This window comes from Adiantum capillus-veneris, chromosome 14, assembly GCF_014529385.1.
Source record: "Adiantum capillus-veneris isolate H3 chromosome 14, ASM1452938v2, whole genome shotgun sequence".
NCBI lineage: Eukaryota > Viridiplantae > Streptophyta > Polypodiopsida > Polypodiales > Pteridaceae > Adiantum > Adiantum capillus-veneris.
In genome coordinates, this window is record NC_140944.1 from 57,587,539 (window position 1) to 57,607,768 (window position 20,230).

General features: G+C 46.9%; 1 protein-coding gene across 3 annotated transcripts in view; it reads right to left on the minus strand.

The window, feature by feature from the left end:
• LOC147442434 (DNA binding protein) overlaps positions 1-20,230 on the minus strand; it is an 83,625-nt gene that overhangs the window by 4,884 nt on the left and 58,511 nt on the right. For all 3 annotated transcript variants that reach the window (XM_086528600.1, XM_086528599.1, XM_086528601.1), the window contains 4 exons: positions 4,609-4,905; positions 1,783-3,692; positions 1,630-1,703; positions 1,245-1,466 (listed from right to left, as the gene is read on the minus strand). In XM_086528600.1, the coding sequence (XP_086384726.1) occupies positions 1,245-1,466; positions 1,630-1,703; positions 1,783-3,692; positions 4,609-4,905 (2,503 nt within the window). The remainder of the gene's footprint in view (positions 1-1,244; positions 1,467-1,629; positions 1,704-1,782; positions 3,693-4,608; positions 4,906-20,230) is intronic.

The window sequence follows — 20,230 nt, forward strand, 5'->3', positions numbered from 1 at the left end:
TCTCCTTTGGCATTTTATGAGTTTGAGCCTATCTATTACACAGGCACCACTAGTTTTGGTGGTGCATTTATATTGTTTCATTGAGTCTGGAGACCCAAATTTGGCCTAGCACATTTCAGCCTTTCTAAATCTCTCCTGCCCCAAGTCAGTGTATAACTGACGTCTGACCCTAGGGCATTGTGCTGATTCTCATGATTACAAACTTGACGAGTGAGGAGTTGAGCTAGAGTTAATGCCCTCGCATTCACCATGTCTATCTCCCTTTGTGTTTGTTACCATATCTGCATGCTCCTCTCGCATCTCCTTCATAGACTTGGGACACGCTTCTACATTTTCACACCATTCTCCACTTGATTGATAAATTGCTCACTCCTATCGGCAAGCCTGTATAGTTTGATCTTCCTGTTCACATTCCCGGTATTGTACTATCCTTTAGAGTCAGGATCTTTTAGCTTTGGCATCTTGATGGACTTATAATATTTTTCCCAAGTCTAAAATGGCGAGAGAGGCCTGAAGCCAGATGCTGATCTCTGCTCTGAAAGGACTGGCCAACAATCACACAGTCATATACTATTATGCGGGACAAAATGCTCATGTTTGCCTATATTTTTTCCAAGGAAATAGGCTAACGGAGGTGAGGCCACTGCCATGGCAAGGCAGATGAAACTACCGGTTGTCATCGTAGATTACTCCTGCACCCGCAACCTGCTGACATAAGGAGTATGCCATTGCGGGCAGCAAGCAGATTGCCTTTCGGCTCAAGAAAATTCCCAGATCTTTACTTGATACATCTGCCCTCTGCCCTAACGTTTTTGCAAATAACTAAAACATTAAGGGAGCAGGCTCAAAATCATTGCCAACCCTTCTTATAAACGAACATCCAGATTCAGCTCTTCTTTCATTGCTTGACATACTATCTAAAAGCAGGGCAAGAGAGTGATGAGCAGGAGCAGCCAGCAAGCCGCCGCAACTCATCAGCAGATGAATGCTTGACTGTAGGTCAGAGGGCAGCAAACAGTAAGGTTGGTGTTTTGTATTCTACCTAACCAAGCTTTAGAGATAATTATTTCTTACTTTCCTCTCACAACAATTGGCTGAATGGTTTGCAGCATTAGCTTTCTAAGCCTGAGGATAAGGAAGCAGCACCTACAAAAGGCACCACCACCCAAAACGCATACCCTTCGCTGTGATTTAGAAGGTAGTTTCTATGCTGAATTATGATTAGAGTGGGTTCAGAGGTTGACCTCCATAATGTATCCATAATCCATCCAATGACTAAGCCATTCTCTCCTCCAGCAATCACCATGTGTGTATCAACAGGCAGCACACAATATAGTTGACCTCCAGAAGAACTGAGCCTGGAAGCGACATGGAGTTTACCAGGACTGTAAGCTACCAATTGTATGTCACAAGTACTATTGTCTTTTTGATCAAGTGCAGATGCCTGCTTTTCTTCTGTCAATTCCCTGCAAAATCATATGTTCAAATACCTATTGCAGTATAAGATACAATTGGCAAGAAGAAAAAGATGCTCTCTAGAATCTAACATATGATAAGGCAATAAGTCTTTTATTTGAAATGAACAGGCATACCTCATGATAAATATGCAGACCACCGTAAAACTCTTACCTTATCTTGAACCTGCCCAATAAAAGAAGCTCCGGCCTACCAGGTATAAAGTGTAGTCCATTGGATTCAACAAGCTTCAAAAAGTACAGTTGGATACTTAGAAATGAGTTTATGATCATGGAAAGACAACAGCATCTCAGGGCTGAAACTTACCCCTCTACATACTGCATTAGAATTACAGTGCAGAATATCAAATGTGGTACTGCTAAATATCGATGGCAGGAGCTCCTTGCCTGCCATTTGATATACTAGTAGTAATCGTGTTGCATCTTGATATCCGCAACAGATTAGGAGTCGGACCTGGTCATCCTGAATTGTTAACTTCATGGCCAAGATTGGCATGGGGTGCTCTAAGCAAACCTTAGGCACATATGTTCCATTTTGAGGAGCATAATCTTTTACTTCAAGTTCAGAAACATCTGCAGTCCTCTGCTCTACAAAGAGGTCATTTGCATTGCTTGGCTCTTGATAAGCCAACTGTCCCATTAGTTCAGTTGAGATAACGGAGTGCTTTGGCTGCAATTCATTATGCTTTACTGCAAGGTCCTTAGCTGACACTTCTTGTCCAATGGTGGGCTTCGATGCACTTTCCATTGCATCAAAACCAAGAATGTGATCTGATGGAACTCTCATATAAGACTTGCTCACCTTCAGTGGTGAGGTGCCTTTCTCTACTTCTATTTGCATTCCCTCTACAAACGTATCCTTCATCTCCATCATTGTCAGGGAATTGGCCACAGGTGAGCAGATTCCTTCAGTTTCTGGGCTTTGCAAGCAATCCTGATCAGCAGGACTTCTCTCTTTTTCCTCAGGGTGGGGTGGTTGGAAAATAATATTCGAAGAAGATACGTCTTTTCTGTCACTAATATTATACAGCTGTCCTTTACTCAAACCATTTTTTGGAGTAGAGCCTTCTGGTACAGGATTTGTAGAAGGGATAGCTGTACAGTTCATGGGCTGGTGGCTAAAATCTTTTGTAGCCTGATGCTCATCAACAAAAAATTCAATACAACTATTCAGGCTATTTGGTTGTTTAGATTTAGACTGATCGTAGTTAGCTTCCTGGTCACACTGTTGCTCAAGTTGATGAGAACTTTCCACATAAGCTTCATGAGAGTTGTTGTCACATCCACTATCATCATTCAAGGGCTTGTTGAATTGACCTATTTTAATACTGTTCAGCTGATTCATATCCGTTCCTGCACAAATGTCATCACATGGAGCAAAGAAACCCCTCTTATCTTCGTTTTGAGAACCCTGTTCTTCTGAAATCTGCCTGTTCACCTCTTTGGGATTGACAAAGGACTCTTTTTCGTCCAGCTCTGCTGCAAGACTAGGTAAATCTACTTTCTCCACCTCACTCACAATTCGAGTATTTGGTTTTTTCCTTTTCCTCCCTTTCTTATCGTATATCTGCAGAGCTTGTGGAAGTAGCAAACTGATCATTGACTTCGTAAGCTCCTGGCCTAAAGAGTCTGACTCTCCCTTTTGTGTATTTCCTTCACTCGATTGACTTTCCTCTTTGGCACTATGGCTAGGCAAGTTGTCAGACTTGTCAAATAGAGCAGAAGCCTGATCCAAGACAATTTGTGAATCAACTACAGCCCCCTGTGTGACTGAATGTGCTTCATTTAGACTCTCCATATCAAACGAGTCTGGAATAATGGCATTTTTTAGATGAATTTCTAGTGGGACTTTTGTCAGTAAACTTAAATCCTGACTTTTGATATCACAAGAGTCTGGAACCACAACATTATTAAGTTGAATGTCTGATGCAGTCTTCGGTGCTGAATTTAATCCCGAATTTTCGCTCTCAAATTTCTCATTACTCTCTTTGTAAAAACTGATATGCTTCAAAGTAAGAGGTTCCTCAAACTCTCCAGGCTCTGATAAACTTACAGCAATGCCCGGCATGCAAGCAATGTCACCGGAGATTGGCACTAGGCCCTGATTCTTACTTTCGCTGGAAGTATGCCTTGACGGAAGAAGTTTTGCTTGCATCCCTTCCTGCTCAGCATACATCTGAGAAGGAAAGTCATCATATGAGTCTGGAATTACAGTACCTGTACAAATTTTACTCCAACATCAGCTGTGTAACATTCTATAGAAGTCTCATCGTGTCTTATGTATCTAAACTATGAGATGCTCAGTGTTCATCAAATCCAAGAATTTTGCAGCTTCCTCGATTCAGCATGACATAATGGATGAATTGATGTCAATGATATAGCCATGTAGATAATTCCAACATGACATAGTGATGAATTGATGTTCAATGATATAGCGATGAAGATCTCCATGAAAATATCACAGCATTGACCATCTATAAACATGGTGTACCAAAATCATAACAGTAATTCCTCCTACGTGCACCAACACTCCCAGTTCAATGACAACCTCAACAAATCAAGCTAGGCTTGTGCAGTTTGAAGAAGTGCTCAGCGGGTGAGTTTTCATTGACTTTTAATACAAATTTACAACTTTAGAGAAGCAAAAACACACTTTGTGAGCATGGAGACTCGAGAAAAGCTTGCCAGTGATTAATATCGAACGACTGATCAGGATGTTGAATAGAGCCATGAGACATCGGCACTACCTTGGAGTTCAAATAGCACACCCTTAACCTAGATATACGTATTCATTCTGTGTGAGATGAAGCCAGAAATTCAACAACACAATTCCAGCTGTAAAATGCTGAAGCAAGACCACCGCTCTTTGGAAGGACCCCAAGACAGTTCTTCACCAGATTGGTCAGACCATCCTCTCGAATGCCCTAGCTAGGAGTCAATAAATTTAACCTCCCTTTATGATTGCTGAGAACTCCAGAAATTCCAAACAAACCACACAGCTTTTCCTACTTTTCCAATGCGACTGTTTTTGGCAACCAACTCTTTGATATAGATTGTTAAGACTTTTTCCGATCTATGATTCACATAACAGGATTAAGACATGATGCATGCTGATGTTTGATTTGCTTGATACCTTTTAAAATTTCCTCCTTTGGTATTTCCTGAAAATCAGCCTTCGTACTTCCACATAAATCTTCCTGCATCTGCTCTCCCTTTGTACCACCTTGTAAACACCCTTCTCTAGCCTGACTTGATTTTGGAGATAATATCTGCGGTAAAGAGTGCTCACAAGGGCCAGAAAGCTCAGTTTCTGAGTTCTCCCTCGTCCTCTTGGGAGGCTTCACTAGTTTCAAGCGTTTCCTGTGTCCTTTTACATAGCCTGATTGCTTCAAGCTGCTTTCACCAGACACGGTGCTTCCTTTTGCTGTCACTGACAGTAAGAATAACAAAAAGAAACATAAATATATGACAGCTTCAAGATCTAATTTGTAGAAGGTTGCATAACATTAGTTGAGAACAATCTAGCCTCAAACTGCAAAACTTGCTAGCATACAAACAACACTTTTTCGCAAGTAATTGGACTTCAGACTTGCTTATTTGTACAGTTTCTTCGCATTATCTTATTTAGTACAGTTCTCATTTCAGTTTTTTAAAGACTAAAGACATGTGTGTGCTGGTGCTTGTGCCTAAAGGTATGCACTTTGAGTGAATGAGTGATTGGATGTGTGTGTGTGTGTGTGTGTGTGTGTGTGTGTGTGTGTAGTTGTTTTACCTAAATAATACAACATAAATGAACATTACGGTTCAAAAAACAGCTGGCTTTAGGCAAGTGACAATAATTAGTACAAAAATAACTCAATCTTAGAACTATTTTTGTACATTGCTATCAGAATGAGGTCTCATTCTAGTGTAGAAGCAGAGTGGTCGATTTAAAGTATACATTCCAAGAAATGACAAGCGCATGGTATGTCAAGGACAAACATTTGCTTTAAACAAAAACAAATCCAAGAAAGGATAGAGTCCTCACTTGCATCCATTCAAAACAAGACAACAAATATGTTAGCTTTGAATGCGTTTTACAGGTTTCAACGGACTATATCAATTGTTATCCATGTCCAACTTACAACTTCTTTTACTTAAACAAACGTCCGAAGTGTACTATGTATTTCAATTTTGTAAAAAATTCTTTTTAAAGCTTCTAAAAAAGGCCATTACCTCCTTGAATTATGATAATTATTATATGTATGGTTTTTATATAGCCCAATTTTTAATAGACCTTAAATAGATATTTATATATGTATCATTTTGATAAGAAGGCCACCACCCCTTCTGATCCAAGTGACTTAATCCAACATCAGCTCAAAGTTACTTTGTGCCTACTCCTGAGCCACACACCATCAAAATTTACATGGCAATTTTGCCATGCTCTTACTTAATGTGGCAACATAAGTCAAACAATTCATCTAGACTAATCAAGTGTACGTGGTAACCCTCTTACCACCTCCATCTTTAAAACCATCAGTCAAAACATAGTAGCCTCGTCCTTAGCATCAGATACGACGCCAAAAAACCCCATGTTATACCTCAAACAGTTGTCTGCTGCTTGGCTTAGGCAAAAAAAACTCAGCTAAGCATGTCAAGCCAAACAAATCCACTAAGATTGAATTGAGTAAGAGGAACCAAAATTCAAAAATACCGAAACTGTACAAACAAGTGTAATGAGGCCAAGCCTTAAGTGAGAAAACCCATTAAATCCAATCTGATCAGTCACGGCATTGTTTATCAAAAAACCTCCATCATGGTATGCAGTACGACCCAAACCATAGTACGCAATACATCACAAATGTGACACACTGATTACGCTAGCAACCCAACAAAAACCAGGTATCAAAAGCAACAAAGGCCCATTGGACCTGGGCTCATTTTTTTACAATGATCCCAATATACCCAACCAGTGCGTAGTTAAATCACTTGCCCTTTAATGGCATCAGCGGCAAAAACCGCAGCCAATAGCCCAAATTAGCAACTCAATACGCAGAAATATGAGCCCAAAACCTAGGCCTCAGACATATTACCATGCTTACCTGTGAAGTGCATGGGTACGACCTAATGCCAATTATCACTATACATAAAAAAGATGGCCAAATCCCAGTTTTTTCAGAGTAAACGTCAGCCAAAGCCTTGGTGCAGAGATACCTACAACTGTGCAGTCATAAAACATAAGGCATGTAAAAAAAGCCCTTCTTGATTATGCAGAGCATAGTTCAAACCTGGAGTATAAACAAAATAAGGTGCAATAAACCTTAGGTATTTTAATAAATCCAAATCGCACAAGTACATAATGGGTAGCTGTTAAACCATGGTGTATTAACACCAAATATATAAAATTATATAAGGCAGCGTAATGATAAAAACCGAGCTCGATATAATGTACACTTCATCATCCAAGCAAGAGCAGAGTCAATGAGATGTTTCCGGTAGCGTACCGACCCGCGACGTGGCCCCTTTTTCCACCAACTCCATAGTTATACAGCAAACACTTGAGCAAAAGATGCCCTCACATACACACACAAAACGCAAAGGACAAGGCTAAGTGAGGAGCGTAGAGCAACCCTCACCTCGTTTAGATAGTGGAGCATATCCGGCTGATGAACTCAGTAGTGCCAACAGGGAGGATCCATTCCATGCTTGGCCGTTAGTAGGTTAGGATCCAGAGGCTCATGCTCCAAGCGATGGTTGCCATGAGAGCTCCAATGGGAGAGGGCTAAAGAACTCGACGCTCGCATGTCTAGCAAAGAGAAGTTTATGAGCATGAGATAAGGAGTGGGGCTTAATGTGCACAATAGCCAGCAGAGGTTTAAAGATGTAATAAGAACACGTCAGCGCCTAATTGGGGGTAGGTGAAAAAAGTAATTTAAATGTAGTTTTTACCAAAAGAAGACAAGCTCTCTAATGAAGGGATTTATCCCACAGACTAAGTGGATGTCCTAAGGGGGGGGGAGGGGGGAATTACTATTTTTGTCAAAAAGGGGTTATGTCAAACAACGAGATCTTGTTTGTATGATGATCTAGTCGGGTGTACAACTATAATTGTATCAGTATTCAAATGTGTGTGTGTGTGTGTGTGTGTGTCTCGTCTGCAACTCTGACGCAAGACTGCCTTGGGCGTCCCTGACTCCCTTGCAATCTACACGAACTGTGTTTGGCCCTTGGGTCAATAGTCAACCTCCTCCGTAGGTTCTGTACAGCTCGTCAAGTCTTCAGTTTAGGTTTGGTGTGTGTGTGTGTGTGAGGGAGCATTTGCAAAAGTCTCCAATTTAGTGACAATTTTTGTTCTCAACGTGCTAGCTACTGTACAGAAGGGTCATTTCTCGTATTCTACTATGGACAGTGTACAAAGCTTCGTTTGATTGAATTCCTAGGGTGAATCGGTATACAATAGTGAGCGAGGACATAAAAGCCAAGTTCTCGATGTATGTCAGATTTCAGTGCGACTTTTATCAACTCATACAAACGCAGAAAACAAAAGGCTCCTGAGTCTTCGAAAATGGGTGAAATCTAAGCCTGTTTATTAAAGGATTTTGAAGGTGCACGGAATGCTTGGGAGGGACAAGAACTCACTACTAAAGTGCTCATTCATGTTCAAGCTTTGATGGACCCAGTGACGCAATATGCTCTAAATGCAGTTATTTTGTTCTTCCCGGGCAAGATGCCTACTGAGCAAGACGTGACTCAGTGAGTAGACTTCCTTCTTAAACGCCAAGCAATCCGAGGCGTTTACTTTGACGCCTATGAAGTTTTGTTGGCAGACACTGATGCCCGTAATATGTTTCTTGAGTTGTCTCCTTTGTTTTTTGGTACTCAGATGACAAATGCATTGCCATGGGCCCTACCCAAGGACTATGCAAGCCTAATCATTCATAAGTGCCCGGTATGGGTGGAAATCCTAGCTTTTCCACGCACTTGGTGGCACTTTCTTCCTATGCTCGCCTTTCATTTGGAAAAAGTGATTTATCCTCCCAAACTTGATGCCAATACAAATTGCTTTGTGTGCTTTAGGATATAGATGTTCCCACCCTTGAAGGTAATACTGTCAAGTATTATTGTCAACTGGTCACTTGAACAAAGGCTCGCTGCTGCTCCCGCACGCCCCCCTCGCCTGCACCTGTCGCCCCCCTCTCGCCATCGCTAGCTCTCCCTCCCCCGCCCTTGCGCTGCCCCTCCCTGTCGCCAACCTCTCGCCCTCTGCACCCCACCCTCAACCTTGCCCCTCTACGCACTGCCCTCACGCCGTTTCCAGCCCGCACCCCCCCCCCCCCCCTCTTGCCATCCTTTCCCTGAAGGCTTCTTTCGACTTGCTCCGACAGTTCTGGATTCTTGACAATGCTAGTCGGGGTTTTTTGCAGAGAAACTTCTTCTTCCACTCCTTTTCCACCACAACAGCAGACAAGATGGAGGCTCAAGCTCCGCCACAAAGGGACTCCGATGAAGTCCCCTCGCTCGACCCCGCTGAGCCCACCATTCGACTTGCTCTCACTCCGAGAGAGCAAGCGAGCCTAGCCGCAGAGGTGGAACACCTTCAAGCGACCTCCGTCATCTGCAAAATTCTCGGCACCAGACCCAACAGAGGAGAGTTGCGTGATCTTCTCAAGGCTTGCCTTCTTGCGGAGGTGGGCAAGATCTTGGATGTTCAGTTTCTCGGACGCGGCTACTATCAGATAGAGTTTGAGACCTCCGAGATGGCGTCCAAGGTCATCACGATGAGCCCCTTGACCATCCGAGCAGTTCGAGCCCACTTTCGACAATGGAGACATGGTTTTGACCCAACTTCAAATGTTCTGGTAGAGGAGGCAAACATCCCCATCTCCGTCTGCTTTCCTGGTTTGAGGAGGGAGTACCTACCACTTTTGTCCAAGATAGACTCAGAAATTGGGACTGTCCTAGAGACACCTCGCAAGGCAACCTCAGTAGCTGCCAAGGCGGCCAACAATCCTTCACTACGGGTTCTACTGAGGGACACCCACACTCTCCCAAAGGTCATCCTACTTCTTCGGGTAAGTGCGGGTTGGTTCCGACAGAGCGTGGAGTATTCAGGTCTCTCGAATTAGTGTCTCATTTGTCAACAAATGGGCCATCTTACGAAGGCATGTCCATGGAGAAGACCTCGACCTACACCGCAGGCCCAACCCCAGCCCTCAAGGGCTGGCCAACAGCAGCAGGCAGAGTCACAGAGTACGCAAGCAGAGCCACCCTTGGGGCTCAAGCGGAGGAGGGCTGGCAACAGGTTCGTGGTCGACGTCGACAAGGGCTACCGCGCCAACCTGGCACTCAGAGTGGTCCTTAGGCTCCTGCCCAACAACAGTGGGTTCCTACGAGGAACCGTTTCGACCCTCTTCATCAGGACAAGGTCCCTGCTCCAACCCCCACCTAAGCCTCAGCCTCACCCTTGACAGCCCCTCCCCCCCACCTCCTCCTCCTCCCTCTGCCTCTCCATTTCTCCCTCCTAACTTTGCCGATCCCCCTCGCCCCCCCCCGGCCCAGTCCCGCAACCGTCCCAAAGGGCAGGGCCTTCCTCGACTGCTAGGAGATCTCTTGGCAACACCTTTGCCACGAGTTGCTTCGCGAGAGAGGGACGGCCTTTCTTGCGACCCCCTCTTATGGTGCAGACGTCTCCCTTTGCAATAGTTCCTCGTGGTCTGACGAGCATCGACATTGTAGCGCGGATAGTGTGTCGTGCTCTCTACAGTGGGTGCTCCTCAATGCAATGTGCGTGACAATCTCACTCAAAACAGACTGAAAACAAAGGAACAAATCGACAACAACTGAGCTCACAGAGACACGACAACAGACCATAACATATGACTCGACTATCTCAAAGAACTGATACGGACTCTGGCGTGGCAGCACACTCGGCTCCAGTCCAGGACTCACAAGTACAAAGGAGTAGCGAGGCTAAGATGTGCAGGGATGGTGAAGCAGTGTTGTGTGTATAGACTCGCTCCTCCTAACGACGACGTTGGACCATAGAGCTAGCAGATGATCCAATGACCCAACAGTTATATGTACAACCATAAAGAGCCACCAACAGCTCATAAATGTCAGCCATCTAGATCTATCCCAAACTGAGTGGTGGTGACCTGGCCACGATTCCCACTAGACCACAGTCCGTATCCTGCTGCTAAGTCACTATCCAACCAAGAGAGTCCGTCCAGTGTGAACCAGACCAGACCAACTGTACTAACTGTGTGTCCTATGAAAGTGACATTGTAGCCTGCTACAGGTTGCCCGCCACAAGACCGCTCACCGTCTCGGTGAGAGGGATACTGAAAAACTGTGGTAGAAAACCACTAGGCACCGCATCCGTACATCTTTTGTGAAGCAGGTGTGAGGCCCAACCATGACTTTACATGCCTCAAAAGTGGTGTTAAAAACACTGCACTGCTTGCAAATGCCTTAAGCCTTTGAATAGGCGGGAAGCCAAAAGTGGGATTAAAAACGCTGCACTGCTTGCAAATGCCTTAAGCCTTTGAATACGTGGGAAGCCAAAAGTGGGGTTAAAAACACTGCATTGCTTGCAAATGCCTTAAGCCTTTGAATAGGCGGGAACCAGTATGCTTGCATAGTCCAAGAATCCCAATTGGCACAACAAAATGAGGCTCCACAGCAAACAGATATGCTCACTAGGCAGGGTGAGGTAGGGGGGGAGGGGAGACTAGGTAGGGGCGAGTGGGGAAAGGGGTGGTTAGGGAGCTAGATAGGGGCGAGGGCAAAGAGGGGGTGGGTAGGGGCAAGGGCAAGACAAGGGTGAGTAGGGGCGAGTAGGGGGTGGGTAGGGGCGAGAGTGTGCGAGGGGGTGGGTAGGGGCGAGGGCAAGAAAGGGGGTCGGTAGGGACGAGTAGGGGGTAGGTAGGGGCGAGTGTGTGAGGGGGTGGGTAGGGGCGAGTTGGGGGAGGGCAGGGGGCGAGGGCAAGAGAGGGATGGGTAGGGATAGGGGCGAGGGGTAAGTGCGTAGGGTCGAGGGGGTGTGAGGGGGAGGGTAGGGGAGAAGGGTGAGTAGGGGGTAGGGACGAGGCCTAGGTAGGTAAGGGGTGGGTAGGGACGAGGGCAAGATGGAGCCAGGGTGAGTGGACAAAGGGCGAGTGAGTGTGAGGAATTGGGTAGGGTCGAGGGGATAGGAGACAACAAACATTCATCTTCAATGCAAGGTATAGCCGAAAGAGAGCGGATAGGAGACAACAAACATTCATCTTCAATGCAAGGTATAACCGGAAGAGTTCGTGTTCCATTGTAGATGAATTCCGTGGTCCGCTGGCTGAGAGAGGGGAGCGCAGCAGTTGATGGAGAGCATGAGGAGGTATCATGAGCAAAACAGCTATCATGAGCAGGGAATTCATAAAACTTGAAAGCAACATCCTTTTGGTTGTATCCCGCCTTGAGGAAGCTAGACACAGAGGAGAGCTTTGTTCTAGTCGGAGAAGCAGGCACAGGGGCTGATGGGGCTGATGGTGAAGGGTGGTGAACTCCCGTACAGGGGATTTCTTTCCGCTTCTATGATTCTTCATAGGCTCACCAAATTCAAAGGCTTCCACCAAGGGCGCATCAGGAGTATTCTCTGTGACCTGCAAACTTTGAGCTGGCTCAGGTGGCCCATTAGGTTTAGTTACTGTGGAAACATTGGAAGAGGGTGTAACTTCATGCAAAGAGTGTATAGAGACTCCATAACAAGGCATAGATTTGGTAGGCATTCAACCACTCCAACAGATCCTCATCTGACCCGTCAGGTGGAGTAGGCTGTTCATGTTCAGGGTTGGTTTCCATTGACAAAGAAACTTGCTGCACCACGGGATCCATACCTGCTTCTAAGAGAATGGGTTGCATCGAGGAGCCAGAAGTATGTATCCACATTGCATCGTTTCCCCAATCATGAATTGCTTCAGTGTGTCGCAGCCATGGTCTTCCAACAAGCAAGGGAAATCCACCCTCCACTTGGGGAAGACGAACCACAACAAAATCCAAGTTAAAAGTAAAGTCTTGTACCTGCAGAGGCACATTGTCCACTATGCCCATTGGGTAGACTGTCCGTTGGTCGGCCAATGTAACTGTGAAGGGAGCAGGGCAAGTAGGTTGTAGACCTAGAGCTAACATAGTGAACTGGGGCATCAAGTTGATGCTAGATCCACCATCCACTATCACTCCGGAGAATTGCCGACCCAAGACGGACACTGTCAGGCGAGGGCTTCTATAATCAGTGAGTGGAGCAGCGGGATTGGATATCCTATAGGACTCTGACGGTCGCACTGGGAGGTGCCCGCCACTAGGATCTGCTCCAGGGTAAAGTGACTAGATAACTGAAAGGGTGTCACTTCTGAAACTCCCATCTAGCCGCAACATCTCATAGAGGGACACTTGTTGGAAAATGTTCTTCAAGACTGTCTCTGTTGTAAGCTTTTCTTGTTCTACCAGTGGTTTCTCTGGTACCTTGATCTTGTGTAGATCTGAAACTGCTTCCAAGAAAGCTTCATCAATATCGGAGAGCAAAGATTTGGATTCCTTCATGGCACTGGGGGATGGCTTGTTAACAGCTGAAGGCACGGTATCCACTAGTGTGAGAATGTGTGGGGGAGTTGAACTTGCTCGAATGCTAAGACCGAGAACGGCTCTCTAGGCCCAGGTGAGGACGCCCCATGGCTCCTCTACCAACTGCGGCGGCTTATTTTGAGGGGTAACCACGTGGGTAGAAGGGGGCGGCTGAGAAATGGTGCTAACTGCTATCAAATTGAGCTTGGGAAAGGCAAACTCATTCTAGCTTTGACTTGGGTTCGAAGCCGTGGATGCACGAATTTTAGGGCAATCCTTACTGTAGTGATCCTTCGTTTCGGGGCAATGACGGCAGGGAGGGGACCCTTCGGGTAGAGGGAATTTGCTTTGGTAATGACCATATTCCCCGCATCTGTAGCACAAAATGGGCCGATTCAATGGGCGAGACGAAGGGCGAGGTGGTCCTTGCTCGTGGTGCATGGAGTTGGAGGTGGAGGCATAGAAGTTTTGAGGTGATGAGGGAGCGGGGTGATGAGGGAGCGGGGGTATGATAAAAGCTCTAAGACGGAAAAGTACTTTGCATACCTTGCATAGGAGGGGTTGTCAACAAAGGTGGCATATGGTGTGGATGGCCACAGGGAGAAACCATGTTGGATGCAAGTGTTGGCCCTTGTTGAAGAGTAGGACCAAGACTTTGTTGTATTTGTCGCAATCCCTTGAGGTAGTAACAGTCCTTGTCCTCATGTCCAGATTTTTCACAATAGTGGCAGTAAACCCGAAGGGGGCATTCCTCTGGAGGGTGCCCTGGAGAGCGGCATGAGCTACACCAAACCGTAGCCTTAGTCTCTTGCTGACACTTGAGCTCTTCTAGCTCGCGCTTGATCTGTTCCAATGCCTGGTGATGTGGAGGCTTCTCATGTCTAAGAGAGAAGGACCTCTCCTCTTGAATAGCTCGTTGTAACTTTAGGACTTCCAGTTCCCTGAGTAAATAAGTTAAAGGATCAGAAGGACTTTCTAAAGACACTGAGGGGGTCTCTACCCGAGGAGAGTTGGTGAACAGCTTCCTAGCTCCCTCTATCCTAGTAGCAGCCGCGACAAACTCCTCCAGAGTGGCATCAGGTCGGAGAGTCTCTCGGAGTTTTTGCTGGGAAGTTTCTGGAAGAGCCTTCTCCACCCACTTCTTAACCATAAATTCTCTTGGTTGTTCAACAAGCTTGGCAACCAGAGGCTTGGTTTTATTCATGAGTTCGGCAAAAGTCTCCTCTGGCTGGAGCACCATGTTGGCCAACTCATCCAAAACCTTCTCTTGGTAGTCACCTGGCCTGAATGCTGCACAGAACTATTGTCTTAAGGTTGCCCAAGTTGCAAAATGGTTCTCTGCAAACTGGCTGTACCAATTGTTTGCTAAGCCATCCAAGGTAGATGGAAAGAGTACCAAATAAGCATCTTCTCTGTTAAGACCACGACCTCTACAGAGAGAGATAAACTTCCTTGCATGGTCGTCAGCATCTTCTGAAGAGAGACCTTTGAAGGTAGGGAACTTGATGTTTACCTTGGCCAAAACACTAGCCAACGCCTCCATGGCCCCTTGCTCAGGAGCCCGTTGCTCCATAGCCTGCTGTAACAGAATAGGAGAGAGCTTTACTAGGGAAGTTGATCCGAAAGATGTGGAACCGGATGGAGGAATGGGTGATGTCGTCTGTGGAGGTATGGGTGATGAGGTTGATGGACTTCTACTAGGTACCAAGGGTCGTCTTCTGTTGTAGTACTTCAAAGGACTCAGTAGTGCGCTTTGACGCTCGACTGACCGCCTTGTATGTGTCATGCAGCGACCACCAATCCACCCAAGCTTTGGGCAAGAAACCTTGAATTGGCTGAAGACTGGTCTAGACTCAACTAGACCAGGCAAGTGACAGGCTGGACCAGAGACAAGGAGGACTAGACCAGGGTCGAGGAAGGACTAGTCTAGGGACGAGGGCTGGTTGGGCGAGTCCAGACTAGGGCGAGAGAAGACTAGACCAGTTGGACCAAGGCGAGAGGAGAACAGTGCAAGGCAAGGTAGGTGAAGCTAGGTAAAAACCACTAGCTTCACTATTTGTATTCTCAACAGAGAGTGAGACTTCAATTGAGGTCCCATCGTGATCGCCAAAAGGAGAGCACCTGTAGCGCAGATAGTGTGTCGTGCTCTCTACAGTGGGTGCTCCTCAATGCAATGTGCGTGGCAATCTCACTCAAAACAGACTGAAAACAAAGGAACAAATCGACAACAACTGAGCTCACAGAGACACGACAGCAGACCACAACATATGACTCGACTATCTCAAAGAACTGATACAGACTCTGGCGTGGCAGGACACTCGGCTCAAGCCAAGGACTCACAGGTACACTAACGACGACGCTGGACCATAGAGCTAGCAGATGATCCAATGACCCAACAGCTACTACTCATATGTACAACCATAAAGAGACACCAACGGCTCATAAATGTCAGCCATCTAGATCTATCCCAAACTGAGTGGTGGTGACCTGGCCACGATGCCCACTAGACCACCCTCTATATCTTGTTGCCACGTCAGTGTCCAGCCAAGAGAGTCCGTCCAATGTGAACCGGACCAGACCAACTGTACTAATTGTGTGTCTTGTGAAAGTGACACTGTAGCCTGCTACAGACATTCGTCGTCGTTGGGATTTCTTTGCCGCGACTTTACACGGTTTCTCGACGACCCCTCACCAGACCTTGAGGCAGCCTGCTTCAGAGTTCATGTATTGTTCATTGCAGTTAGGGGGATAGAGGCCTTGGACTCAACGGTTGGCTTCTCTTTTCCCCTATGCGGCAGGGACCTGGCTGAGTGGACTATAAACTTAGTGTTAAAGTGGCCGCAGACACAGGCCCTAGAGTTCTCTCATCACATGGAAGACCTAGGGCTTACAGACTTGCTTCAGACTCTATGGCCATTGGCCAAGTTTGTTGTGACACCTACAGACGCAGCAGGATGTAGACACATTGTGGTTCACTTTTTTGATGACACGCAAAGCCCGCCATGCTATGTACACATACATGAGGACTCTTAGACAGAGGAGGTTGCTTTACGCACGGCTCGGTCTACTTGGGCTTGGGCTAGATACTCTTTGCAATCACGCCTATCTCAAGGACGCTCGGATGCGGATTACTCCCCATCCAAGCCTGCCTCGAAGATAGCACGGTTAGCTGCTGCAGCAGCATCAGTTCTCTCTCGATCCCCATGAGGATCGTCTCATGGAACGTACACGGATTAGGTGGGCCCCAGTTTCAACGTCAAGAGGGGTCGATTGCGTCAGGAACTTCAACGATGCCTTGTGGGAGGAGAGATTGACCTTCTTATGCTACAAGAGCATCATCTGTGTGAGAGCTACAATAGACATTGTGGTCAGCTTTTGCGCGGACGATATGAGACTTTTTGGTCAACTGCATTTGGATCTGGAGGCATCCAGGGCGGGGTATGTATGACTATTGTGGATTCTCGGATTATTGTGCCAGGCAGGGCTCAGTGCATCACTATGCACGTTCAGGGTTGTCTCGTGGGCTTCCCGAACATCTATGCGCCCAATGCGGCGAGTGCACGTGCAGTGTTTTGGTCTCAGATTGTTGAGTCTCTACCGTAGGCAGAGCAATCATGCATAGGGGGTGACTTCAACATGTTGGAGGGCCCCTCTAACAGGATTGGTGGTAGCCATACTATTGTGCATGGAGTTGAGCTGGCAGCTTGGGAGAGGTTTTGTATGACTGCGTGTTTCACATGTGTGACAGCATTCTAGCTTTGTGAGGCCCCGAGACAGCCTGGCCTTCTCTCGTTTGAACCGTAGAGTGGGAGGCATGAATATATCTCGAATAGATCGCTTCTACACTAGCTACCACTATTGTGACTTGGGTGGGACAGTTGGCATTCTGGTAGAGACTTCCTTTTCGGACCATGCACCAATGATCCTTACAGTGATTGATAGGCAGAGGAGGGGGAGCACGATGCTCCCCTGAGAGGGTCTTGCTGGACTCTGCGCTCAGAGAGCGAGTGGAGGCTCTTTGGACAGAGAGCTTAGACATGCAGGATTCTCCTGCTGGCAGAGTAGCATGAGGACTTGCTCAGCTTAGTCGATTCTTTCTTCAGGAGTCTTCGACTCGCCTAGCTGCAACGAGAGAGGAGGAGCAACGTCTCCAACGGGGCGTTGCTTCCTTGCAAAGGATGCAAGAGCCAAACAGTCCTTGGTTGGAGTAGCAATTACAGCAGGCTCACCAACAGCTCGTCAACACACAGAGGAGAGGTGCCATGAGCTTGCTTTCCATCGACAGGCATCTCAGTGGACCCAGGTGGGTGACAAAGTGACAGGACCTTTCATTGAGGCAATGGGACCCCGGCATACGCATGCCAAGGTCAGCCAGTTGAGGAGTCCCGACGAGTCAATTGCTTTAGAGCCAGAGGACATGCGTGCAGTTGCTACTGACTTCTACCGTGATCTACTGTCTGCATAGCCTCAATCAGAGCGTCAAGACGCATGCAGAGAGCAGGTGTAGGCACAGATGCCTTTTCTTGTGACTGAGGAGATGCGCCAGAGGCTTGGGCTTCCTCTTCAGCTAGAGGAGCTACACATGGCTCTTAGAACACTCCCCTGTGGTAGTTGTCCAGGTGAGGACGGCTTGACTCCCATCTTTTTCTTGGAGTACTGGGACTTGCTTGGCACAAATCTCTACAGTGCTTTTCAATTCATCCTGCACACAGGAGAGAAGCTTGGCAACATGAGCGAGGGCCCGATTTACCTCATTCCCAAGGAGGGTGGCTCCTTGGATGAGATTCGACAATGGCGCCCCATCATCATCCTCAACTCAGCCTACAAAATTCTTGCCAAGGCTCTAAGTTTGAGGATTCAACCACTTCTAGAGAGCATTATACATGGGACACAGAAAGGTTTTGTCAAGGAGTGTAGTATCCTTGACATTATCTTTACTTTTTGGGAGGCTTCTACCCTCGCACGGCTCCGTGGTGAGGATCTGGTGATTCTTCTTCTTGATTTTGAGAAGGCCTACGACAGAGTTGACTATACTTTTTGGAGGGCACTCTACGCAAGATGGGCTTCTCAGATGCTTGGATCAAAGGGGTGTCAGCTTTGTACAGACGGGCACACAGTCAGGTACTTTTGTCAGGAGGTAGAGGGGATCGTTTCATGCTCACACACTCGGTCAGACAGGGCTGCCCTCTTGCCCCCTTCCTCTTTCTGTTCTATGTTGAGGCAATGAGCAGGTTTTTAGTTTCACAACAGGTTGGTTTACTTGGCTTAGCGTTCCCTATTCCGGGAGATAAGCTACTAGACGTTGAGTTTGCAGACGACTCAGCCTTGTACTTGGATGGCCAAGAGGCCAACCTTCACAGGTGTGAGCAGGCTCTTGAGACCTTTTGTTGTGCATAAGGCGCACTAATCAACTGGAGAAAGACAGTGGCTTTCTCGGTTGGTAGTGCTCCTACGCTTGATTGGATGCCAGGTGAGGGTTTCGGGTGGATTCCCCCAAGGACTACAATTCGGTACTTGGGCTGTTAGGTTGGTTTGGACTTGTCTCCCGAGCAGCAGATTGCTCCCCTCCTCCTGTCTATCAGGAGGAAGTTGTTACATTAGAGCTCCGCACGACTCTCTCTGGCAGGTAGAGTTGTAGTGGCAAACCAAGTGTTGTTGGCTACTATGCGGTACATCACTTCTTGTTGGATCTTTTCGAGTTCTTGTATAAGCAAGGTAGAGAGGCTGACCAGTAGAGACTGTTCGGGATCTTTGCCAAGAGCTGATCCATACTCTCAGAGGACATTTTGAGAGACTCTAGGGCAGCTCCGACCGCATGCGGGAGCGTAGAGAGGCTTTCCTTCAACTCTGGCGTCCTAGGCCTTTTTTCACCATGGTCCAGGGTGTGCTTAGATGGCACTACCGTCCACCTGTGTGGCTTTTCCCTCCTCCCATCTCTTGATTTAGCCTCATTGTACATATGTTGTTTTTTCATTCGGAGAGTCTCCCCATCGTGATTCTTGTAGCCCTCTCTTGTAGAGGTGGTTGTAGCCCTATGGGCAATTTCATTAACTAATAGAAGGATCTTTTTCTCGGAAAAAAAAAGTATTATTGTCAACTCCAAGGACATGCTTATTGGAAAACGCCCTTTTAAGCTCAAATGGGGAAAAATTGCAAATTCATGTTTTCGCTATGGAAAATTTGGACATGTGCAATCTGAACGTTCTGAGCCTATTTTGCAACCTCCTCCTTCAACTGTCCCTCAACTTACGGTTTCTAATGAGAAAGAAGCTAACGCTCTGTCTTAAGGACAATTAAGCCATAAAGAACCACACAAAAAAAAATGCGTGTTTGCGATCGCACGTAACCCAAGACCACTTGGACGTGTTGATCCCTAATCTGTGTTTTTGAAGAGTGACAGGTAACCCAAAAAAGAAGGCTTTGTCCAGTCTCCCTCGTTCCTCTTTTCCACTCATTGAGAGCAGACCTTTTGCACTTAGCGGCACGCCGATCAACGTGAGGTGGGAAAAAGAAACCTTGGTGTGAGCGCAAGGCCACCAAGGGGTGCACCCGTAGGAAGGAGTTGAGCTTGGGTAAGAGAAAAGCCTTCTTAAACGTAGATTGCAAGCAATACCGAGTACTCAGAACCCCTAGTATCCAATACCCCAAGTACCCCACAACCCAAGTTCCCCAAGTACCCAAGCACCCAAGTACCCAAGTACTCAGTGCATGGTCATCAGCCAACCAAAACGGATGCTTTGCGTGAAGGTGATGAGAGTGGAATTGGAGAAGAAGAAGTCCCTACACCGGGACGACGGTTTCCGATCCTCCCCCATCCCCATCTACGTCACGGATTGCACCAAACCCTATGGAGGCTTTGGTCAAGTCGATGATGGAGATGATGCTACAACAAGAGGCTCAACGCGCCACCATGGACAAAGAAAGTGAAGAACGGAGGCCTACTATGGAGCTCGAGCATGAGCAGCACGTGAAGCTCAACGCATAGCGGCTGAAGAAAAGAGATCGGCTATGGAGCTGGAGCGTGAGCAAGCACGCAAGCCCAATGCATAGCGGCCGAAGAAAAGAGAGCGACTATGGAGTTGGAGCGAGAGGTGCAACACGATCAACGCATGAAAGAGTTGATCCTACAAGTATTCTCCCTGAAGAGTAAGCCACTCAAGGAGGTATGCATAGTACTT